The following is a 26,065-nucleotide window of genomic DNA, read 5'->3' as shown; positions in this document are numbered from 1 at the left end:
GCAGATCACACAATTCGGCAGTTGCAACAAATTGGGGAAAAATTAACTGAAATTGTGATCACACCTAGTTTTCTGGTACACAGATTAACTGAAATTATTGGGGCAAAATACAAAACCCTAACCCTAGTTTTGTTATCCACAGTTTACCTGCGATTCGGGTGTGAGGATGAACTTTCTGGCGTCGTCTGGAAGAAGAGAGGAGGTGATACGCTCGAATGATTCCGAAATGAACCGGAAGAGCAGATGAATCGGAAGAACGATGAAGAACAGAGCAAGATGAGGAAGAGAGTTGGGTATAACACTAAAAAAGGAGAGAGAGCGAGGTAAAACACTGAAAAGGGATAGAGAGCGAGATTAGGGCGTTATGCCGCGTGAGCCCACGCTTTCGGGGCATTCGAGCCAACACATTCGAGCCCTGAAGCATTTTTCTTTTTAAAATTTGGTGATAAAATTTATTTTCGTTTTAGAACGTAACCCAAACATGACCAAATATTACTTTTGTCGTTTCTTTTAATTCTTCTCAAAATTATAGGAGACGAAAAAATAAATTCGTCGGAAAAAAAGAGGCGCCAATTTTTTTCTTGTTGGCGCCAATTATTTTAGCTCATTGGAGACGAACATTTTTGTCACAAAATTTAAAGTTTTTTGTGACAAAAGGAATTCGTCACCAATAAATTCCAAACTTATTAGACGATGTCATTTCATTTTCTTATTTATTTGGTGACAAATATATTTTTTGTCTAGGAAGGATAAGTTATGGGAGACAAAAATATTTCGTCACCAATAAACTCTTCACGCTCATTTTATCTTTCTGTTAATTAGGTGACAAATATATTTTTGTCTCGGAAGGATATGTTTTGGGAGACGAAAATATTTCGTCACTAATAAATTCTCCATGTGTTGTATTGCATTTTGATTGATTGCGCGACGAATATATTTTCGTCTCATAAGGTTAAGTTGAAGGAGACGAAAATATTTCATCACCAATAAATTCTCCATCCCCACACAACGTTGTTTTTGTATTTTTGTTGATTAGCCAACGAACATATGAGTTTGAGATGAAAATATTTTATCAGTAATTATTTCTCTTTATTAAAATATCGTCAGAAACTAAGAGACACTCTCACCTTAATCACTTACTTTCACACACACACAAATACTAAAGTCATGACCCGAAAAGACACCCTCTACAAACCCTCATTTCTCTCTCGCACTTGAGTCTCCTCTTTCACAAGTATTGAAGCCGTGACTCGAGAAAACAATCTCTATAAACCATCTCTTCTATTTCGCACTGAAGCTCCTCTATTCTCTCTCACATTTAAGCCGTTTGCGCATGCAAACATTATTATCTAAGAAGACATTTTGTGCAAAACTACTATTCTTTCTCACAGTAAACCCCACTCCACAAAAGAAAATAATAATAATAATAATAATTAAACAAGGAAACAAAATACAAGAAATCTAGACTATTGTGACAAAATTTGGTGACGAAATTTTTTTTTGTCTTAAAATTTAACCTAAAGATGACAAAATATTAATTTTTTCGTTTGTTTTAATTTTTCTCAAACGTATAGGAGACGAAAAAAAAATTTGTCTACAAAATTCAGCCGCCAATTTCGTTTGTATTGGTGCGAATTATTTTAGTTCATTAGAGACGAACATTTTTGTCACAATATATATATATTGCAACGAACGTAATTCGGTCACCAATAAATTCCCTACCTATTAAACGATGCCGTTGCATATTTCCATTTATTAGGCGACAAATATATTTTTGTCTAGGAATGATAAGTTATGGAAGACCAAAATATTTCGTCACCAATAAACACTCCATCATGTAAACGATGGCGTTTCATCTTTCTATTAAATGGGCGACAAATAGATTTTTGTCTTGGAAGAATAAGTTGTGGGAGATGAAAATATTTCGTCACTAATAAATTCTGATTGATTGCGCGACGAATATATTTTTCGTCTCATAAGGTTATGTTGTGGAAGACAAAAATATTTCGTCATCAATAATAAATTCACTGTTCTTGTATTTAAGGAGGCAAAAATATTTTATCACTAATTATTTCTCTTTATTAATATGCTATGGTTTTGTGTTTCGGAGCACTGAAACCGTGACCCCAAGAGACACACTCTGACCCTTATCACTCATTTTCATGTGCACGGACACTCAAGTCGTGACCCAAGAAGACACTTCCTACAAACCCTCATTTCGCTCTCGCACTTGAGCCTACTCCTTTCTCACAAGTATTGAAGTCGTGAAGCAAAAAGACACTCTGCAAACCATTTCTTCTATTTTCGCACTAAAGCCCCTCTTATATGTCTCACACTTAAGCCCTTCATGCATGCCAGTATTGAAACTATTATCCAAGAAGGCACCCTATGCAAAACCGATTATTCTTTCTCATAGTAAAGGCACCTCTTGCATAAGCACTTTTTCTTATTATCTGAACGAACTGTACCCTTTCCGTCTAGAACACCCATTTTAGAAAAATCGCAAGTCAAAACCCCTCTCCATCAACAAAAAAAAAAAAAAAAGAAGAAAAAGAAAAGGAAAAAAAAGATAATTAATGTAGCTATTTTTTGTGAGAAAAAAAATAAAGAAAAAATTAATAATAATTTTTTAATTTTCAAAATTAATAGAAAACATTACCTTGTTTAGTATGGAGTTTTCAATAATTAATTTGTAATTTTTAATCTATATTTTTTTAGTGAACATTTTTTAATATTATAATTTTTTTTCTTTTTAAATCCCTTTAATTTAGATGAGGGAAAATTACAGAAGTTGTCCTGGTACTTTGGTCCTTGATATAAATGGTATGTGCCATATCTATATCTATATCTATATCTATCTATCTATCTATCTATCTATATCTGTCTATAAGGAAAATGTAGTTTAACACTTACAAGCCTTGTGGGAGCTTCAATATCTCAATCTTAATTTTCTAAATTTTTGATTTAAAAAAAAAAAAAAACTCAGCATTTATTGACTTCTTTCAACCCACTTTTTGACTTTTCTCATATTTACTCCTAACATCTATTTCAACTTCTCTCATATACTATGACTAGTAATGAGATTGTTAAATTATTTTTTATAAAAAAATCTTTAAAAAAAATAATTTGTGTATTAAAAAAATATTTAAAACAAACATAAATTCTTATTAAATCTATCTATCTATCTATCTATCTATCTATCTATCTATCTATCTATCTATCTATCTATCATCTATCATCTATATCTATACTATACATTAAGCAAAATGGGGTTTTTAACCCCCAAGGCCTGTGGGAGCTTCAATATCCCAATCTGAATTTTCTAAATTTTTTATTAAAAAAAAAATACTCAGCATTTATTGATTTTGTCAAAATTTTCTAATCAGCATTTATTAACTTCTCAATCCACATGTCTTTCCACATGCTTGCATTTATTGATTTGGTCAAAATCTCCTTATCAGCATTTAAAATCCCCTCATACAAATAATTATAGATACAATTCGTGTATAGTTACTACAGTACCCTTTTCAACTTCTCCCATACACTATGATTAGTGATAAGATTGTTAAATTATTTTTATAAAAAAATCTTAAAAAACATAATTTATATATTAAAAAAAATATAAAACAAATATAAATATTTATTATTATCCCGTACATAGCACGGGTGATAGACTAATATTATATAAGGAAAATGAGGTTTTTAATTTACAAGCCTTGTGGGAGCTCCAATATCACAATCTTAATTTTCTAGGAAAAAGAGGTTCTTAACTTACAAGCCTTGTGGGAGCTCCAATATTCCAATCTTAATTTTCTAAATTTTTGATTTAAAAAAAAAACTCAGTATTTATTGACTTCTCCCAACCTACTTTTTAACTTCTCCCATACATACTCCTACACTCTTTTCAACTTCTCCCATACACTATGGCTAGTGACGGGATTGTTAAATTATTTTAAAAAAAAAATCTTAAAAATTTTTTTTATATATTAAAAACATATTTAAAACAAACATAAATTCTTATTAAATATATCTGTCTATCTATACTATATATTAAGCAAAGGTGGGGTTTTAACCCCCCAAGGCCTGTGAGAGTTTCAATTTCCCAATCTGAATTTTCTAATTTTTTTATTAAAAAAAAAACCTCACAATTTATTGATTTGGTCAAAATCCCCTTATCAGCATTTATTAACTTTTTTCAATTCACCTGTCTTTCCACATGCCTGCATTTATTGATTTGGTCAAAATCTCCTGATCAGCATTTAAAATTCCCTCATACAAACAATTATAAATATAATCCGTGTATAGTTACTGCAGTACATTATTTTTCATCTTCTCCCATACACTATGACTAGTGATGAAATTGTTATTTTTATAAAAAATCTTAAAAAACATAATTTATATATTAAAAAAAATTTAAAACAAATATAAATATTTATAATTATCCCATGCATAGCACGGGTTATACGCTAATTACTTCATTATTCAAAAAACTATAATCTGAACCGCAGGAGTACTCCAATCAGATCGAACAATACATAAAACAAATCGCGACTTCCATTAAACGGTTTAGATTCAGCCATGAAATTCATTTCAACTCGCCTCTTGAGAAAGCGAGACTGCACCGTAACATCTGAACCCCAGTAACACCTGATCCACTCAAAATTCACCCACTAAGAAAAACCCGCGCAATTTTGAACTTTATTATTCACTCTCCTCTTCTTCTCTCCCCCCAAATTCCAAAAATATCAGGAGAGAGAGAGAGAGAGAGAGAGAATGAAGGGTTCAGTGGCGAGACACTTGACAGTTCAGAAGCTAGGGCATGTTTCTTTCAAGCCTCTCCAACAACAATCCTCCTTCTCTATCTCTTTATCTGATTCGTTCCGCTTCCAGAGTCTCCTCGAATCCGAAGCTCAATCCGCAGATTCACTAATTCCTTCTTCATCACCGCCTCTCGATATCGACATTGATTCCAATGTAGACGACAAAGATTTCATTCTCAGTCAGGATTTCTTTTGGTAACTTCTAATTTCTTATCATTGGATTCCAATTTCAAGCATGTTCAAAAGATTTCAAATTAGGATGTCTTGATTGCTCAATTTAATAACTAAAATTTACTACAATCGCGAAAACCATGCATTTGATTTTGGGTTCTCTCTAGTGATCTAATGTAAATTATACTGAATTGCAATGCCCAATATTCAATTAAAGGATGCATCTTGAAGAGTAAAGATAACTCTTCCGACTTTTTGTTTTTGATTTTTTGCTTTTATGAATGCAGCACTCCTGATTATATCACTCCGGACGGTCAATATATATCAAACAGTTTGGATTGCAACAAGGTGATCTGAGATTTTTTTTGGAAAGTAGGTAATCAAACAAAATTTTGAGATTTTTTTTGAAAAAATTTGTTTGGTTTGATTACTCTTGAAAATTTATTTGTAGAGAATTTTTTCCAAAAATTTTTCTGAAAAACAAACCAAACAAGGCCATGATTTTGGTAAAGAAAATATAGTTAGAAATGTTGGAGATTGTTAAGAGGCCAAAGGTTGGAATTCTTGATATCTAGTCTCAAGTTCTTGCCTACAGAATCAGAGTATGTCTTCAACTAGTTCGTACATTTTGTTGATTATACCCTAATGATGCTCTGATACATTTTAGAGTATGCCCTTCAACTAGTGCTAGTCTCAAGTTCTGAGCATAACTGAGTACAATACATAAATAGTGTGCCCAACATTGTCAATCCTAATGAATCTTATGACAAGTAAGCTATTTACTGATAATGCATTGTTTATCTGCTCAAATTAGTTCCCTTTCTATTTTTCGTTTTCTTTTTTAGAAAACTCTATTTTGTCATCTTAATTTTTTTGAAGAATTTTGGTCTAGTCAACATTAGCTCCTTGGTCCTCAATTAAAGAAAAGTTTCTTGCATGCCCCTTTCTTTATAAGATTCAAGTCATAAAATAAAGAAATAGAAAAGACCAAGTGATAGGGATTGTAAAGGCATTGGATGACCAATAAATTAAGGAAGAATTTTCAACCTTGGTTATCCTTATGCCTGATTGAAGCTTTGTTATGGTCTTTGATTAGCAATTTTATCAGCTGAAATAGCATATCATTATTTTGTGATGTCCAAGTTCAACTTTGCCCATGGCACTTCGTCTAGCTTGTGTTTCCTGTTATTTTACAGAATACATTGCCTTATTGTATCACTTTACTATGGCTGATGTGTTGATGTTTTTGGATTCTAAAATTCATTTTCATGCCTCCAGAGAGAAGCTTGAGGCCTTCCTACTTCGTTCAATGGAAGGTGGTTTGATATCTGATGGTGTTCTAGCCCAAGACATAATCCAATCCTTTTGGTGTATTTGTGAGGTTCTTCTACTTTACATGTTCGTTTGTATTTGCAAGTCTTTCTTTATCAGTATAGGGAGAGAATGGTATGTTGGACATGCATAACTTGATTATTAGAATTTTAATATTCATATAAATGGCTTTCACTCTATATTGTGCTCTCATTTGTTGTAACTTCTCTCTCACCTCTCACTGGATATATCTTAGAGTCATAACTTGATAAGTATTCATGTAAAATTGACTTCTCCTTCTCCATGTTGAACAATTTATTTATATGCCATTTAGGATTCGGTGTTGAACAATTTATTTATATGATTTATTATATATAATATTTGACTATATATACATATATATCTATATATATGATTGTAGGTTTTTTTTTTTTTTTTGCGACGGTAAGATGGTCGCTAATACATTGTAGGAATTTTTTAAACTTTTTTGTGACGGCAAAAATATTAATCGCTATAAGTAGGTTAGGCGGTCGCAAATAGTTTGCGATTGCTGTTTGCGGTCGCAAAAAGTATTTGCTACCCCCGCATTTGCGACCCTCATTTGCCGTCGCATGGGTCGTCGCAAAAAGTCTTTTGCGACTGTTTTTCTATTATTTGTGACGGCTTGTAGCGGTTGCAAAAAGTGTTTTTTTTAGTAGTGCCATACACATAAATATATATATTTAATCATGATGTGACGGCTAATTTTTAAATTTCTCCCAACCCCCAAGCCTTACCCTCATAATAACATTTTAATGCATTAAAAACAAGTATAAAAAAAATTCCTTGAAAAGTCTAACACATATGAATTCCTTAAAAAGTCCAACACATATGATTATTATCAAAATATTAAATTTTAATATAATAAAAAAAAGAGAAGACATTTAATTCCTTGAAAAGTCTAATACATATGATTATTATCAAAATATTAAACTTTAATATAATATAAAAAAGAAAAAAAAAGAAGACATTTATAATAAAAAAAATATTTAAAAATCACAATTCACATATATAGATAATTGTAAACATAATCCGTGCATAGCACGAGTGTTATGCTAGTTGATCAGTAATGGGAAAGGAAACTCTCTAAGTTTGTGGCAAATTTTTATCGAGGTATTTTGTAGATTTAGAGAGCACTAGTCATGAGTTAAGTGAAAGCTAATTTGATATACTTTGATCAAGGGATTTTATGTTGTCTATTTTTAATATGTTTACTATTTTGCAATTTTGAATTTTTACATCAGATCTGCTACTTTTGTTTATGTTTTGCATTGCCTTGCAAAGTAATTAGGAAATGTGATTTATGGTCTCCGCTTTGATTAGGTGTAGCAAATTCATTATTTGTTAGGTGCGGGCATGAGAAGTACTCCTTATGCTAGTACAGAGACTTTACATAACTTTTGGTTATTTTTCCTAGCAGTCAATTTTAGGTAGCAGCAGTTAACAGAAAAAGTATCCCCAAAAAGGAATGTATGAACCTAATTTACTATGTGTGTGTACCACATCACACTATTTGAATCTACACAATTTGCTTTATTTATGGGCATTTTTTTGGATATATAACTTTTTACTTTTGGGTAGGCCAGAAGTTTGGCATCTCACACTCACAATGATTCATTTAAAATCTGCACCCTTCTGAGCCAAACTTAAGACTTAAATAATTAGGTGTGATATGCACATGTATGCCTACATGTACATATATGTAGACATGTTTTATATTATGTGCACACTATTTTTCTAATAATTATTTAATTATTTAATTTTTTAATATTTGATAGGAAAATATGATACAAACACAGGCTGATCACCTCTCACAACCGGGATCAACCCTTTTGACTACAGAAGAGTTGTCAATCAAAGTCCTAAAGCCAGGGTCTGGCTATGTGAAGGGACTTGGCATGAGACCTTCATCCTCTATTAGGAGGACCACTACCATATATGTTGAAACAAATGATTATGTGAAGCGCCTTGAGATGCAAATAGACACAGAAGGAGCAAATACAAATGTAGAACAATAAAATAGATCTTGAAGAAGGTGGGAAGAAGCAAGGGGAGATAATGGCTGATCTTCTCAACTTTTTGAGGACCAAAGGATTCACAGGACACTTTGGAAGTGGAGGGGACTCATTCACAAGTGGACATACTTCTTCGTAAAGTATATTAACTTTAATATAATAAATTTTATAAAAGAATATATGTTTGAAGAATTAGAAAGTAATGGAAACATGCATAGGACATCCAATTTGTATAGGTGCACGGGATGTATAAATTGTGAATTAGTCTAAAATATTTCTTTTGCTCTATACTTAAAGCTTCAAAAAAGGGCGTTGAAAGGCTAAATTATCACACAGCCATAGATTTGTATAGGAACCAACAGAAACACCTTAGGAGGGGCCAATATAAGTTGTATGAACTTATGGCACATTAATGGGATGCACCATTTGTGAATTAGCCTTAAAATTAATTTTTTATTCTCATAATCTTGAAAAAAAGCTTGTTAGATGGATAAATTGTATAATTGATCTAATTGTAAATTGATGAGTTATTAATGTTTTTAATCTTTTGTATAATTAATTAATTACTAAAGTTTTTAATTTATTTTTTTGCAGATTGGATTGGGGTGGCATTTTTGACGTGCAACAATGATGTAATTTACTTTGAATGTTCTTTTTTGTTTGATAAGGATACACATACTTTGTGGAGTTGCACTAATTATTGTTGGATGTTTGGTAGAATTGTATAAGTTATAACTTTTGGATATTTTGTGGATATTTCACTATTTTATTGTATTATGATGAAATTATTTGTAATGATGAATGAATATTTTTATTTTGTTAATTCGTAAATGTGTTGATGATAGGTTAGGTTAAGTTGTGATGAAATTGTTATATTCAACAGGTTTCAACATGAACAGGGTTTTATTTGTTGAACTAAAATTCAGATTTTGATAAAATAGGTATATAATGTGGAAAAAAATATTATGGAATTAGTGACAAAATTTTTCATTCCTAAAGAAAGTTTTTTCGTCTTACTTGGCTTAGGTGGAAGATTAATTTTGTTATGAATTTTTTATTTAGTCGCTAAATGAATTTGTCATGACGAAAAGTATTGTCACATTTTGTCACTATTACCCTTAATGTGATGATTTTTTTTTGACATTATTTCATCTTTTTTAATGATAAGTTTGTTTTTGTCTCTATTGGTAGCTTCTTTGACAAAATTTTTTTGTCTTTGTTTATATTAAACATGACAAAATTATTTCGTCTCTATTTCTTATATTTATGATAAAATACTTTCATCTCTAATTTCTTTCATTAATAACAAAATATTTTGTCACTAATTACTTATAAGTATGTTCCCAACAGAGTGTATTGGAGACAAAAAAAATTCGTCACAAATTTATCATTTTTAATGATGAATTTGTTTTTGTCTCTATTGGTAGCTTTTTTGACAAATTTTTTTTGTCTTCGTTTATATTAAACGTGACAAAATTATTTCGTCTGTATTTCTTATATTTATGACAAAATACTTTTGTCTCTAATTTCTTCTTTAATGACAAAATATTTTGTCGGTAATTACTTGCAAGTATGTTCCCAACAGAGTGTATTGGAGACAAAAAAATTCGTCACAAATTTATCATTTTTAATGATGAATTTGTTTGTCTCTATTGGTAGCTTCTTTGACAAAAAATTTTCGTCTTCGTTTATATTAAACGTGACAAGATTATTTCGTCTCTATTTTTTATATTTATGACGAAATACTTTTGTCTCTAATTTCTTATTTAATGACAAAATATTTTGTCGCTAATTACTTACAAGTATGTTCCCAACAAAGTGTATTGGAGACAAAAAAATTCGTCACCAATTTATCATTTTCAATGACGAATTTTTTTTTTCGTCTCTAAGACCCTTTAGCGACGACCCTTTGGAGACAAAACGGGTGACGAAAAATGTTCGTCGTAATTAGTTTGGGTGACGAAATATATACATTTTAGGACAAATTTGTTTCGTCTTTAAATCCCAAATTTGTTGTAGTGTTAATAGGTTCAATCAATAGTTTAAGGATTAAATATACTTGATTTATATACTTTAGGGATTTATAGACTTAATTGATAGTTTAGAGACTAAGGAGGTATTTGATAATCTGATTCAACACTTAAAACTAAATGTATTAAGTGATAATCAATTAAGCACGTTTTGATATTACTTAAAAATTCAAGTACCTCTTAAAATGTGAGTTAAAATTAAAAAATATAAAAATTTAAGTCATATAAAACTTACTTAATTCTGACTGAATTTATAAATACTAAATCTAACTATTGATATACACTATTATAAATTCACCACCACCACCACCACCACCACCACCACCACCACCTCCACTATCACTACTATTATCACTACCAGCATGCCACTGTCACCACTACCACAACCACTAGGGCAGTGTAAAATATCATCAAATCCGCTAAAAGCGCACCTATTCGTATCGTTTAATTCGTTAACTATGGATTAAACTTTAAAATTTATAGTTTGCATTCGAAATCACTCATTTATAATTAATATAGATATTTTTAAGTTCTAATGAAATATCAAAGTAAAAATAAGTGTGAGAGAGATTTAAGATGTGAAATTTTTTACAAATTAATAGTTATATATATAAAAAAATATTATACAAATTAGTGTTATTTATTATGCAAATGCTTGAAAATTGGTTTAAAATATTATTCAATTCGCCAATTCGTCTCAAATCGTCTAAACCACAATTTGGTTATTTGTTAATCCGTCATTTAATTTATAATTTTATTCTCAAACCGTCTGAACCACACCACGCACACCCCTAACCACCACCATCGCTACCTCTATCACCACCACCACTATTACCACCACATTCATCATCATTGTCATTGGTGCCATAAACACCACTATCATTTTATTACCACTATTATCTCTACTACTATCACCACTGTTGTCACCGCCATCACCATTAATGCTACCATACTACTACCATCAACAGTCTACCACTACCATCATGCCATTGCCACCCTACCACTATCACTACTACTATCATTATCACCACTACAACTCACAATCAACGCTACCACTGTCGCTACCACTTCCACCACTATCAACGCTACCACCACCACCATGCCACTACCACTACAACCATTATCACTAGCACCACTATCAACATCAATACTATCACCACTATCATCATCTTCACAATATAAAAATTAAAAATAATAAATTTGAAATTTAATTTTTTACACACCAAATAACTTGTTTTTAATTTAACACTTAAATTTTTATTAAATAATAACTTTCAATTTAAAAATGTCAATATTGAATTTTTAACAATTAACTTTTAATTTCCAATTTTATCAAACACCAACTACATAAACAATTTAGCGACAGTTCAAAGATAAAAAAAATGTAATAAATCGAAAAATTAAATTAAAAGTGAACACTAATAAAATTATTTCAACTTGAAATTACAAAGTGTAAAGTGAAATTGACAATGCGTTGGGAGATATACGCACAGATTGGCCGGAGCACAGACTTTAAACAAACGCCAACTTAACTTTTTCAGTGCTGCAATTGGATTCCCATTTTGCTTCTCTCTCCCCATCCCACTCCCTCTCCTCCAGCAGCACTGACGCAGGGTGAGTGTTAGGGTTTTATCAGACCCTTCCGGAGGGTTTAATTTCCTCACTGAAAAAACCCACAATGAGTAGCTCTCGGGAGGAGTCTCCTGATTGGTTGCGTACCTTCCAGGTACCCTTTTTCTTCTCTGTTTTGTTTTCCATTTTCTTCTCATCTCATTTTAGCTTTCCTATATGCCTACCTAATGCAAGTAATATATATGGAGAGAGACTTCTCATCTATGATTTTACATTGATATACATAAAAATATACTGCTCGAAGATTCAGTGTTCATAGTAGGGCTATTCATTGTACTCATTTCACTATAAATTTTTGCAATGTAACCCTTTGAGCTAGAGCCCTCTGCTATATGTTTTTTTTGCACACACTTTCAGTATGTTAATAACACTCACAGGCACACATGTTTATTTACATGCTTGTAATTATGTGTGGATAGTCATTCAGCACAATCTTGTGTTGAAATTTTGATCTTCAAAATCACTTACAGTGAAAGGTATTATAATGTTGGATACGGTCTCGTTTGGGAATAAGCTATTTTAGTGACTTTTTGACTTTTTAGCTAAAATATGAGCTAAAAAAACTAGTATATTTGAAATGACTTTTGATTTTTTTACGAAAAGATGTGCAAAAAGTAGAGAGAAAAGAGAATTTTTGACTTTTTTATATAAGTTATACGCATTTTGATTTTTTTAATAACTTTTTGGCTTGCTAAAACTGTTGCATGTCAAATGAGGCCTAAAGAACATGAATTCCCTCTTTCTTGGCATGCTAATTGTGTAAATTTACTTTGTTGCATGCTAATTGTGTAAATTTACTTTGTTGAGTAGGCGCCAACTCAATCAGTTCTGACATTGTCTTCGGGTTCTGAGTCTTCCCCAAATGACAGTCCTTTGAGGGAGGATGGAACAAATGAGAAGAAACCATCATCTTCTAAGGAAACATCGCAATTTACAGAGAAAGATGAAGATCAAGATACAAGTCTTTGTGGTCGTGGTGATGAGTCTGCATCCAAAAAGACTTTGAAAGCTAAGTCTCCAACTAAAAAACGGCCAAAAGTAGAGCATTCAGCAGTGAAAAAGAAGAAGACAGACAATCGTAGCAAACCAGGTGGGCATTTCTTATGTTAGTAATGTTACTAGCATTAAATTGCAAATTGCTTTAAGTTAACAAGTTATAGACCCCTAATTGTGATATGTCGATTGCATGCCTTTCCTGCCTAGACGTTTAACAAATATATGTCTTTTGTAATTTTTCATCTCATTCTCGTTTTTGAAATGCATTCTCTTCAAGTTCTAAAATATTTTGTCTCAGGTAATGATATAGAGAATGGCAGTGATGAGAAAGCTGATAAGCAAGAAAAGTCTGAGAAGCACATTGAACCCAATGTAAGTAGCGTTGCACCAAAATTGCATACTTATTCTTAGTTTCAGTGAGTAACAGCACTCGTATAGCAATTTCAAGTCTCTTCAAGGTTGCTTTTTGTGGCACATGGGAAGGGTCCATAATTTATAAGTAGGGCTACCTTTTTATGGTGGTGATCATATTAGTATTATTATCCAAAGTTACTTATTGGCCCCTTTCATGATCAATATCCCATTTATGTTTCTTGCAAGTGCTTTCTATTTTTCTAGGTAGCTTTGACAAGTTGTGTTTATGTTCCTTGCAGTGGGCATAAAACACCTAAATCCTGCTCGAACTAGATTTTATCATTTCGTTTTACTATATCCTTGGGTGGTCTAAACTAGAAAATTACAAATTGAACATCAGCAGGATGTGAGGTCATTTACATAAGAAAACTTTCATACCAATTTTCTCTTGTGGAGCTTCAGAAATTGGTCAGATGCATCCAAATTGTTCTTTAATATCTTGTGTAGAAGTTTGGGGAACAGGAAGTAGTGTTGTTAAGAGCTGATGCAAAAGTGATTGGTTCTACTTAGTAAGCAAGTAAGCTTTCAAAATTTGATATGAAGGAGATGTAAAGGCAAGCCTCTGAATATAATAAACAGCTAGAGAAAATCTGGTTGGAGATTGTAAAAGAAGGTTATTGGTTCTCAGAGGCAAGAAACATTGAGTTCAATACAGGGACTGCTCTAAAGTTTTCATTTTTTCTTTTTGAGATAAAGGTGAAGTGATTTAAAATGAATTCTGTTAAGAGGTTTAAAATAAGCCCATATAGGTCAATTTTAGTCATGATATTGGGTATTGGGATGCGGTCATTTGTTTTTTGACGAAGGTAATCATTAACATTAAAGAGAAGGGCAATTAGATTGGAAAATACTATTTACCATGATTTTTTGCCCCAAAAATTACCTAGAAGTGATGTGTATGGTGTAGAATTGTAGTGCACCCAAAATGCTTATATTCCATAGTCGTACTTTTTGGGGTAATTTTCATGGGTATGTATGTAGTATTGTTGAATTAGATTTTCAGGGTTGGTCAGCTACTCTAAAAAACACATGCTTGTGGTTAAATGATTCAATTCTTTGCGGGGCCATGCAGAATTTCTAGGCCAAAATCACTGAGAATTTATGTCATTAATTTTCTACCCTTGATCAATCTTTATAGTTCTTCCCCCAATCTTATGAATTGTGTAATCATCTTTTGCAAGCCATTAAGACAAACTGGATTTGTATTGTTATTTGATTCAGGCAACTTCCTCTGAACAAAGCACAATCAGTTGCATCAATTTGTGGTTCTTCACATGTTTTTCTTTTTGGTTGTGTTTCTATTTGGCCACCCTTGCGTAACACTTATGTTCTACCATATAATTGTTCTAGTTTTCTTTTGAGATAAATTCTCACAGAGTTTACTGGATTTTGGCTTCCTGAAATGTTTTAAAATATCTTCAACTTGGCATTCAAGATGACTGTGTGTGTGAATATAGTATTGCTAATAGATTCTAGAGAATCTTAAATTGCAAATTTCTCACTTTTTCTGTCCAGATGCTAATCTTGAAAATGTGGTTTTTTGAACAGGTGCCAAATAATTCAGTTTTGACCTTGTCATCAGATTCAGAGTCTCCTCATAGTAGCCCAATTAGGGAAGGTTCTAAAGGGAAATCTCCAAAAAGAGGGCTGAAAAACAAAGATCCAGCATCAGCAAAGAAGAAAAAAGTAAATAGTGATATTAACAAAAAAGGTATGACACTGGAGGTTGAAACGACATCTCTTAGGATTCTGAACTGATAGTGTAAAGGTTTCAGATAAATGAGTTGTAACCTCTTTCATGAATTCTGAGAGAATATAATAAAATAATTTACCTGTAAATTTCAATGACTCTAAATGTATGTATTTCCTATTAATTCGAGTCCTTTATTGTTCTACATTTGGTACTGAGTTTTTTGTATTTCTGATGATATAGAAAATAACGGTGATGTGGAGGTTGCAGAAGAAGAGATTGCTGAGAAACATACTGAACCTCATGTAAGAAGTTTTATTAGCCATTCAAAAGATTGTTTATATCTTTTATTCACCAAATCACCTTGGAGATACATAAATTGCAGTTCTCCTCCTCAAGGTTACCTTTGGTGCTCTCTGAGAAAGCTAGCCATTCAAAGGTATGCTCACCTTTTATTTGATTTTTTCATACAATTTCAGTTGGTAGCTCGAAATTGGTATGACTCGAATGGCCCGACACCAAAACGACGCCATTTTTTTTTTTAACATCATCACCATCATCATCATCATCAACAATTTTTTATTTTTTTATTTTATTTTTTTCAGATCCAGAACAACTAAAAAAATATATAGAGAGAGAGAGAGAAAACAGATGGGAGCTGGGTTTTATCAGCATCATCACCATCATCATCATCATCATCAACAACAATTTTTTTTTTTTTTTTTCAGATCCAAAACAGCTAAAAATATATATATATAGAGAGAGAGAAAACAGATCAACATCATCATCTTCTTCAGATCATCATCTAGAAAAAAAAAAGAATCGGAGATGAAATCAACTAGAAAAAAAAAAAGAAAAAATAGGAAAAGAATCGGAGATCGGGATCGACCCTCAGCGGAGGCAGCGCCAGCGACGGTGATCGACCCTCTCTCTCTTTCTCTTGCTCTTCCTCTTCCTCTTCTTCTCTCATCTCTCTGCTCTGCTTCAGACATTAAAATTTTTTTTTTTAAAAAAAAAATCCAAAACGACGTCGTTTTGGGTTGTCGAGCCATTCAGGGCACAGTGATTTCAAGCTACAAAGGATTATTGTTTTTCATAATGGTTCTTTGTTTTTGCCTCTCTTTAAAATTTGATTCAAGAATCTGAGTTGCTGTCTTAGAATGTGTAATAACCCTATTTAAATCTACCAATATTCTCTGATACGTCTTATCCTTTGTTGCTGGTGTTCTAGTTGTTGATTGTTGCAAATAGAACTCACCAACATTGGTCTCAAGGTGAGAGACAAGAAGTATCTTCTAGGAAGAAGTGATTTAGCGACACTGTGTTTCCCTTTATTAATTTTCACAATTTAGCTAGTCCATAATCATAAATTCATAATACATTTATTAGAACTTCCATGTATGCCGAAGTAGTTGTATAATATTATGATTGGGTCTTCTAAGGCGCCTGTGTCATATTTAATGTGCTTATCCTTGTCCGATCAAGTCTGACTGGGACCTGTTTGGGATATGCCTGTTATTAAGTTTTGTATTTTGTGCAGGCACTTGTCGAGTGTGAAGGTGAATCAATAGATTTGAGTGGTGATGTGGGTGCTGTTGGTCGTGTAGTTATATCAGATAACCCATCCGGAAATCAAGAAATGTTCTTAGATTTGAAAGGCATGTTTAATTCCTTTTACATCAAGTTTCCATGGATCACTTGTTATGCATGCTTCTATAGAAAGTGGGTCCTCCTAAATTTAATTTTATCCATGCTTCTATAGAAAGTGGGTCCTCCTAAATTTAAATTTGGTTTCTGTTTCAGGAACCATATACAAAACAGCCATAGTTCCTTCCAGGTCATTCTGTGTTGTATGTAATCATTCTCTACTCAATCGAATTTATTGTCTTTAATGTTTTGATTGATGTGATGTAACACATATTTCTTCTCGCTCAGGTTAGCTTTGGTCAGTCAGAAGCAAAGGTTTGTTAATCAATTCTTTGTTTCCTCTTCATTTTTCACCTTTGATAATTTTTTCCTTTCAACTAAAAAATGTTTTTTCCTTTTACCAATATTTTCCCTTTTTAGATCTTTTTCTTTCAACGCTTTTGCTCTGGTTTGCTGCCAATGCCCTTAGATTTGAAATTATAATTTTTCTGATCAGATAGAGGCTATCATGAATGACTTTATACAGCTGAAACCTCAATCTAATGTTTACGAGGCTGAAACCATGGTTGAAGGTTAGAAGTTCTATTTTGAGGTTTTCTTTCAGGATATTTATATGTGACTCAGGATCTGGTGTTGTTTACTTCGTAATTTTTGTGCTTCTTTATATTCAATCATATATCAGGAACACTGGATGGATTCTCATTTGATTCTGATGATGACGCTGACAAGATGCCTAAAACCGTCACTAATCAGACTGATCAAAATGAGGGCAATGGAGAGCAATCCAACACAAAAACTAAAACAAAAGCTGAAAAAACATCAGTATGCTTCTTAACCTTTCTCAGTTCATTATGTATCTCATTGAATGACAAGATCGTATATTGATTGTGCAACATGTCGTAATAAAGAAATGCTAATTTATGAGATCATGGATGTAGGGGGTCGTGCGAAAAAGGAGTGGTAAAGCTGCAGGAGGAAAGCCACCCAAGAAAGTAAGAAAGAAAACCCAAGCTCCAAAGAAAAGCAAGACTAAGAAATGAGAGATGCTACTGAATGTGCTAAATTGTGGTGTGTGGGCCGACATCAATTCTCATTGGTGAAGGAAGAAGTATGGTAACAACAATTTATATTCCATAATTTGTATTTTTTTAATTTTTAATTTTGACATTTGTCGAATTTGAAAAAGAGCAACAAGAAATTGTTCAGCATGCCCTCTTTTTCTGGGGGGTTGTGAAATTATACATGAATTGCAAATCAGGTTAAAGTCTGGACTTGAGAAACAAATTACACTGTTAAATTGAATGGTGTGGTGCCTGACTATGTAAATTACAATGAAAGTGAATAATGGTGAAAATCTGAACTTCTCTTTTCGCCTCTCTCTTCCCAGAGAATAGTATTTTAGAAGAACAAATTCAAGAAAAGGACTATAAGGATTATTGATATTGATGAAATGGGTAAAAGAACTTTTGAGGAAGAAACCATGTCTGCAATCTTTCCATGACCCTGTTGTTGTTCTTGGTATATTGGTGGACTCTGTTGTTCTTGGTATATTGGTGGAGCTGGTATTGTATCATTTGGTCTATTCGTCCTGCATGAACAAGAAAGTTAAATTTTTATGTATTAAGAAAAATAGTTAATTCACTTCTATTTCCTAAACTATTATCATTTTTCCTATTGCTTCCCTTAACTATTAATTTTATCTATTTAGTCCTTAAAATTTTATTTTGATGATTCTACAAATTAGTAATTGTTGAAACCTAATTTGATGGTAAAAAAGGTCATTTTAAAATTTAAACAATTTAGCCATACAACCAAGCTTTAATTTTTCTTTTTCTTTGAATCAACCACTCCCCACAACCAATTTTCTTGTTTTCCTTGCTATTATGAACAAATTAAGTCCCACAGCCAAGTTCATAGATGTTTGTTTGTATGGTTTAAATTTAAATTTTGAAAAGACATTTTTGCCTATCAAATTAAGCTTCGATAGTTATTGATTGTACAATTGGCTTTGGAGATAAAAATGAAAATAATTGTAGGGGGGAAAAAACAAGTACCCATGGTGGTTGTTGAGATCATGGGGGCAGAAGATGATGGAATAATCATAAGCCTTGCAAGTGAAAGTGCTGGTGCCATCGTCAAAGGCATAGCTATAAGCTCTGGGACATGCTCTCTTGAAAATGGTTGAATAAAAAGATGGCCTGCATGTACTAGGGTTTGCGAACTCCCCACTGCAGCAATATTGGTCCAGCCCAAATGCATTGCATGCACTCTTGCATGCTACCACTCTGCCACCGCCACCGCCACCACTTATTTCCTCTCCTCCACCATCCTCGCCCACCACCTGGAGTTCTTTTGGACAATCTGAAGTTTTTAACTTTCATCAGTTTAAGCTTAAGGCTATGAAACAAACCTAACTATTCAAACTCGACACGTTAGATAAACAAGTTAAATTTGAACATATTTTAAAACTCGTTAAGTTTGATAATCAAACTTTCGAACTAAAATTGTGATTAGCTTGATTAAACCTCATTTGATATTGGTTTAAAAGAATATATACATACATACCCATGTTGATGTCTGCAACACAGCCTGTGGCATTGCACTCACCATATACCCCTTGTGGTGCTGCAACCAGAGGAAGATTGTAACCATCCACAATGCTAACATCATAGTAATCTTTCTCAATGCCAGTGCCGAGCGTTATCTCGAACAGAGATGCAGGCGGTATAGCTCCCATGCCATCGCATTCGAGCCTGCCACCGCAGTCCCCTGTTTGACACGTACCCACCCCTAGCTCATTAAAACTGCAGCCTGTGCGTGCCCATATCCGACCTGACCACCCTGGAATTGTCGGAATGCTGAAACTTTGGCTCGAGCCCAACTCAAACCCTGTTGTCGAAAGTTGCGGAGTCCCTGAACCAGCAAGTGTCCCAGGCCAGATTGTAAATGGGCAATTGTTAGTAATAGTGAATGTATAAGCAAATGAAGAGGAAGTGAAGCAAATGGCAAGAAAGAACATCCATCGTGTTCTCATTACGGTGACTTTGTTCTTTCTGGGTGGTTTTCAAAGTGGGTGGCCACTGCTACATATTGTACTTGTGAAGAAGAATCTGAATATTGTTGTTGTTTGTGGACATATGGATACTATAGAAAACAAAAAGGGTTAACATTGCTTTGTTAAATCAATCAGCCGCAAGATCTTTTTGGGTTTAGTATTTCTTTTTTCAACTTGGATGGCCTCACTTTCAAGCAATTCCTTTCTTTACCTGTTGCAAGGACCATTGTTGATGAGGGGAACAAAATCGAACGTAAAAACAGTGAGAAAGAATCATCAGAAGGCCCCCACCAGCATGTCAATCTGATAGCTTGGAATTGAATCATGCCTTCGAATAATATGAGATATTTACATGTGTATTTGAAGAATCGTCAATGGTGAAGGAGGCAGTACTTCGGCAGACCTCAAGCCGGGCCTGTTTTACCATCTACTATCTAAGATTACAATCTCTAAAGTTTTTGTAGTGTTCAAAGATTTTAATTTCTTTCTCAATAAAAATTAGTTAATTAATTTCAATAGGAGTAGGGCAAATGGAAAAAACAGCAGCTGATCTTCATGAAGATTGGATACTTGGTCTGCAAGGGATTCCATTAGAGACGGTGCTGATTCCTGTGCTCATATAGGACTTGGATTTTATTTTTATTTTTTTTACTAAATTTTTTTCAAAAAATAGAGCACTTCATAGACAGACAAAAAAGTCAGAAGTACAGATCTAATACATAAATCAAGCTTCCCACAGATCAAGGGCCAAGTAAATCAAAATACTACTAATCGTATCATACTAACAGACCTTGTACTAGCAATACTACCAGCCATTATCAAAAGGAAAAATGAAACTTTCCATCTGAGGGGATTCTGGAGAAGCAGCAAAGCGAGCAAAATGAAAAATGTTACATATATCTGTTTCTTACCTCCTTTTCTCAATCTAAGACACAAGTGAGTGTATCCAACATGCATTTATGAATGTGGATCTCATTGCCTTGTGCCTAGGAGTGAGAAAATGAGATAAGAAATAAGATTATACATAACATTGCTCAAAGCAAAAGCATGGAGAAGCTGGTTTCTACAACAAAATGAAACACAAGAAGAGTGAATATAAAGCACTCGAAAAAGATTCATGGAGCTAAGCTGGCCGCAATTTCTCTACATCCCTTCAGCTAATCCAAACAAAGATTTGGAGTTAGCAAGGACACTAATACAAGTATAATTATATTTTTCAGCCCACTTTAGAGCACACAACAATGGTGCAAGGGAGCAAACTGCCAGCAAGTACTCATTAGAGCAATCAGGAAGAAGCAGAATTACCAACCCTAAAGTTAGAGCCAATATGTAGATGGCATTTTACAAGAAGAGGAACTAGTCCAGCTGTTGACCCAAAAATATAAGAGGCAAGATCTTTTGCTAAGAAGAGAGACTGTAGAGGAGTAACTTGATAAAATGAAAAAACAACTCAATTCTGGGATTTCCAGAGGACTTGGTTTGACAATTAGATTTGATATAGCTAACAATGCAAAACATTATGTTAAAATGGATACTATGATGACCTTTACTATCTAATAAAAGGGGGGTCTGCTCTCATTATGAATTTTTCTTACCCACCCAACAACAAACAACAATTTGCTCATCAATTAGTGTGTGTGAGTACTTGAAACATAAGACAATACGCAGCATTTGCAGAGTGAATACAACTGACCTGAACAGACATGTCAACAAATCACAGTGGAAGGACGCAGCCAACATGGAACATAATCATTCAGGCACAAAATAACAGTAAATCACATTTTATACAAAAAACATTAAAAGCATTTACTGAAAATTTATGACAATACCAAAATGATAGAGCCAATCTCTTCAAGCAACTACTTCCTCACAATCTAGAACAACATTCAAATTATAACTTCTTAAGCCTACCTCTAGAAAAGACATCTCTTGAGGAACTTGCCCATTTGGTAAAAAAGTCGAGCACAGATTGTCCTGCAAATTGTATCAAATAAGGACACAGCAGGGGAATCTTCAAACAGGAATGTCTTGGAACATCATATGATGCAGCCACCATGTGGATAACAGGGAAGATAGTTCAAATCAGTTTGGTAGCAATGCATATGAATTAGACAATCTTCTCAAGTACACTCTCAACCAATAAAGCTAGGCCAGAAACCAAATACTGTGTTGAAAATAGAATAAAATAACAAGAAATAACCCTTCAAGGTTATTTTATTGAAAAGGGGTAACAAGCGCCATTGCTGCCTTCACAAAGCCATCCAAGCTATTGTTCCAATATCCAGTGGACCAACTAGGGCTTTGGAACACAAAAATCCATTAATAGTAAAGCAGAAGATGCTCCACGAATTTTCTCACTGCATATGCAACAATTGGGCAATTGTTTCACAGTTAAGGTTCTTCCTTGTTGCCATCCAGCATAAACCATGTGAAGTTAACCTCAAGTCAAGAATGCTGTCCCAACTTCATATGTCTGTTACAAATGAAACACGTAAAACTGGCCAAATCAACCTGCAGCAATTGCATTTCTACAGTCAATTAGCGTCCACTGTTCCCCACTGCAATAAAAAGTTCTTCCCTCCCTGCAAGAACAATAAACAAAATGCATCAGAAATGCCTAACTTTCAGTCCAATAAACTTCCAAATTACAATTGTTCAATCACATGCAATAATATATTTTCAACTCTCCTGAATGGCACATGCTTCAACCTGCAAAAAAAAACATTAGCTTCAGCAAACCACCAATTAAAACCAGCATGAAAAAATAAACAAACAAAAGAAAATAAAGCATAAAATAAGAAAGAAACCGCATTGTTCCTCTTCAACCTGAAACACAGTTGGAAAAGTAAATCAATGAAAACTTATGATAAAATTCTACAAGATCACAAACCAAAAATGTCTTCCCCTGTACCCGGAAAACCTGTACAACATGTACCAACCACATAGTACCCAAAGTCAAGGAGCATATTGCTTCCGGTGGTGAAATTTAGCAAGTTCCAATTACCAACTACCAACTACCAAGTGAATTACAATAAATATAAACATGAAATAAATTCAACATGTTTCACAATAATATAAGCAACATATCTCTTAACACAGTATGAAAAATACACCACTTCGAAACAGATCATACCAAGCCCAAACAAAAAATTAAAAAAATATCAAATGAAGCTACTGACACAGGGCTTGCAAAAGAACCCTGTACTTGTTCCAAACTTTGGTGCAGTAAAAAAATAAAACTCAAGCTTCACCAAGAACCCTGTGCAAAAGTTAGTAGATATATAGCATTGACAAATCTTCTATAAAAAGTCAAGCTAGAGGAAGCATTGCAATCCATTAAACAAGTTTAGAAATATAAGTCATTCCTACAGAGACATGACATATAAGGTCCTCCATTAAAGTACCCCGCATCAAGTTCTATTATTCATACTTGCCGCATTTTAAAAATGAAAAAAAAAAAAAAGGAAAAAACGATAAGGAGGTAAAAAAGGAAAATAGGAAACAAAAGAGAGTTTATTAATTATTATGCCTAGCTCATGTCCATGCCATCTCCAATTTGACTGCAGATTGGACCAACAGCAACAAAGGATCTCTCAAAAGCAGAGGGATGAAGCTGTGCATCCCTTATGCGCTTAAAAGCGCAGCTGTCAGAGGGGGAACTCTCTGCATCAAGCTTCCTCCGGACACCTCTCACTGCCTGTTCCTCAGCCGGTGTTAGAGGAAAAACCTGCCTGCTCACTCTGCAAAGGGAGCTATGGTTATCATAGACAATTCTCTGGTTACAGTTTTTGTCACAGATGTGTGTAAGTCCAGTTAGTCTGCAGCGGTATATGTTTCCACATACGTTTTCATTTTCACATTTCCAATCGCACTTGTGAACAGGGTTTGGCCCATCTTGGCCTAGAATACTTGACAAATAAATAACATTTGAAGGCACAGCTACCATAGATTTTCCAAATACCTCCATGCTTCCTTAGATGAGCAAACTTCAAGATCTTTATGAGAACTCCACACTCCGAAAGGACTTGCCCCAAAATGTTCTGCAGAACCCACCACAACACGAGAAACTGTAAGTCCAATGCAAAGGGGCCTGTGGCTCTGCCTAGAGAACCATTAACTTTGACTAAGACACATCTATAGTGGCTTACAGTGTACAGTCAAACCAACATTGAGAATTTCTTAGGGGTATTCTAAAACAATAATGCAGATAACATCATAGAACCAGATGGGAGTATATCATATTTGAGACCTCAGATCAGTTACATGTCAATCCCTATAAAGCACCACATGCACCTCTCTCTCTCTCTCTCTCTCTCTCTCTCACACACACACACACACACACACACACACCTCTTGATAGGAAAACTAGTAAACAAGTTAGGTTTATATGATCAAGTGTGCTGACAAGAGCAGAGAATAATAGGCTGTTTTAATTATCAAAAGCTATTAATCCTCCAAATTTGATGATATAGGCAACTATGCCAGTTAATGTGGCTAAAAAATAGGTGTGATATATCAATAGTGTTCCAGCTAGATGGCACAGTGATGGAACTTTGTGAAGACTATCGGGATGCCATGGCCCGCTTGCCTCAAGAACACCAACCCCCCACCCCCCTTCTCTTTTATGTGCAGTGCTATACTGTAAAATATCAGGCATTGTTTCCTTTTGGTCCCCCTCCCCATGTCTTTAACCTTGCTTTATTTTTAATGGTTGTGTCTCTTGAGTGCTTATTCATTAAATTACAGCACTATTAATGTTTTGTAACAAAACATACCATTGCTTAAAATAACATTTTACCCAAGGCATTCAATTTTATAAAGAGTAACAGTAAGATTACCAGTTCTACTGTTGTCGGACTAAAGACCAAAGTAATAACCTTTCATAAAGAGTGAAATGCCTCTATCATTCTTATTTCACCAATGTAAGATCAGAGCATTTCTGAGTGCCATCAATTCCACAAATGAAAATTATGTTTTAACTATAATTTATCCACTTCTAATTGATAGCATGAAAAACCGATGGTATAAAAAGCAACTGCCACTTGGCTTGACCCGTCTATTAAATGGAACTAGCCGGAACTAGTCCCATGTGCTCCTTCTGGCCCCACGTATGATGAAATCCTAAGTCCGTCCTGGATGGCAACGGATCTTCTGTAAAAAATAATTTCTAAATCTCATTGCCTATCTTTAAGTGTCCAATTAGTGGACATCCCAAAGGGGTTATCTCCATGAACAACCCTACAATTTATAGCTAGATCATTAAACTTCTTCCTTATCTAGCCGTTGATGACTATTTATTCTCTGTGTTCATCATACTCATTACAACAATGATCTCGGAAATATTAAAATCTAAAAACAGACAACAAATTGCCAACAATTTAACCACACCATAGTTTACTAGTGTCTTTCCAGGCTAACAAAACAGCATAGTTTGTCAAACTAGTGATATACAAAAGCCAATTAGAGACCATAAACAAGTACAAAATTCAATTTGAGTACCTTCCAAAACATCAAACAACATGACCACAAAAAAAAAAAAAAAGCAACAAAAACCCTCAAAAAGATGAAAGAAAGAAACATTTTTCAAATACATACATGATACACAACTATACAGAGTGAACTGAGAAGAACCCAACAATATATAGATGAAGATACACAAATAAATGAACAAATTATAAGAAGATTAAAGAGAGAAGGGGACTCACCAGCACGCAAACAAACAAACAAACAAACAAACAAACAAAAAGAAGATCCCCAAGCTTTCTCTCTCTAACTCTCTCTCTCTCTCTCTCTCCACCTATTCTCAACGCCCAAGCTCCTAGTGTAAAAGCTAAATATGGCGAAATAGTGGGAGCAATGTGGTTGCATATTTATAGAGAGAAGACATGGTGATCCGATTATATGTGACGCGTTGAAATAGAAGACTACTGGATGAGATTAAACCCAAATGCGAATGAAATTTTGCCCAAATGAGAGCTTGTTCTTCCTGGGCATAAATTACAAATGCTAGTTTAAAAAATTATAAATAAAATTTTTTTATTTAACATAATTAATTAAAAAAATAAAAAATTTAATTACTCTCTTATATAATAATAAAATTATTTAAATTATTAATTGAAATAATTTTTTAATATTATTAAAAATTATTAATTAATTTAATAATTTATTAATAAAAAAATTATTTGTTTTAAAATTAAAAATTTCAAAAAATATAATATAATTTTCATAATACTAAGAGATAATTT

At 33.5% G+C, this 26,065-nt stretch overlaps 2 protein-coding genes and 1 long non-coding RNA gene across 8 annotated transcripts; 2 read left to right on the top strand and 1 right to left on the bottom strand.

The window, feature by feature from the left end:
• Positions 1-6,197: 6,197 nt before the first annotated feature.
• Positions 6,198-9,179, top strand: LOC145797953 (uncharacterized). 2 transcript variants are annotated; one of them, XR_014339166.1, is made up of 3 exons: positions 6,198-6,367; positions 8,120-8,491; positions 8,951-9,179. It is a non-coding gene; the product is annotated as an uncharacterized LOC145797953 (long non-coding RNA). The 2 variants fall into 2 exon arrangements; XR_014339167.1 differs by having other exon boundaries at positions 6,198-6,372.
• A 2,627-nt stretch (positions 9,180-11,806) lies between these two features.
• On the top strand, positions 11,807-18,049 carry LOC114313861 (uncharacterized). 2 transcript variants are annotated; one of them, XR_014339197.1, is made up of 12 exons: positions 11,807-12,112; positions 12,829-13,108; positions 13,313-13,386; positions 14,977-15,139; positions 15,362-15,423; positions 15,504-15,557; positions 16,659-16,776; positions 16,922-16,968; positions 17,054-17,080; positions 17,186-17,337; positions 17,448-17,587; positions 17,704-18,049. XR_014339197.1 is itself a non-coding variant. In XM_082885477.1 (12 exons), exons 1-12 carry the CDS (start codon positions 12,065-12,067, stop codon positions 17,803-17,805), a joined length of 1,191 nt encoding a protein of 396 aa, XP_082741603.1. In that variant the 5' UTR covers positions 11,807-12,064; the 3' UTR covers positions 17,806-18,049. The 2 variants fall into 2 exon arrangements, 1 of the variants encoding a protein (XP_082741603.1); XM_082885477.1 differs by having other exon boundaries at positions 17,262-17,337.
• On the bottom strand, positions 18,038-25,790 carry LOC114313862 (thaumatin-like protein 1b). Of its 4 annotated transcripts, XM_082885491.1 has the most exons (7): positions 25,526-25,707; positions 23,782-23,860; positions 22,484-22,529; positions 21,732-22,402; positions 19,331-19,678; positions 18,820-19,126; positions 18,038-18,353 (listed from the first exon to the last, which is right to left on the bottom strand). In XM_082885491.1, exons 4-7 carry the CDS (start codon positions 21,874-21,876, stop codon positions 18,164-18,166), a joined length of 990 nt encoding a protein of 329 aa, XP_082741617.1. In that variant the 5' UTR covers positions 21,877-22,402; positions 22,484-22,529; positions 23,782-23,860; positions 25,526-25,707; the 3' UTR covers positions 18,038-18,163. The 4 variants fall into 4 exon arrangements, 3 of the variants coding, with proteins under 3 accessions (XP_082741617.1, XP_082741612.1, XP_082741620.1); XM_082885486.1 differs by lacking the exon at positions 22,484-22,529 and having other exon boundaries at positions 25,526-25,790; XM_082885494.1 differs by lacking the exons at positions 22,484-22,529; positions 23,782-23,860.
• Between the last annotated feature and the right edge of the window lie 275 nt (positions 25,791-26,065).

This window comes from Camellia sinensis, chromosome 1 (assembly GCF_055761805.1).
Source record: "Camellia sinensis isolate YWXY chromosome 1, ASM5576180v1, whole genome shotgun sequence".
Classification (NCBI taxonomy): domain Eukaryota; kingdom Viridiplantae; phylum Streptophyta; class Magnoliopsida; order Ericales; family Theaceae; genus Camellia; species Camellia sinensis.
Note: the sequence above shows the minus strand (reverse complement) of the source record. Positions and strands in the feature narration are given on the sequence as shown.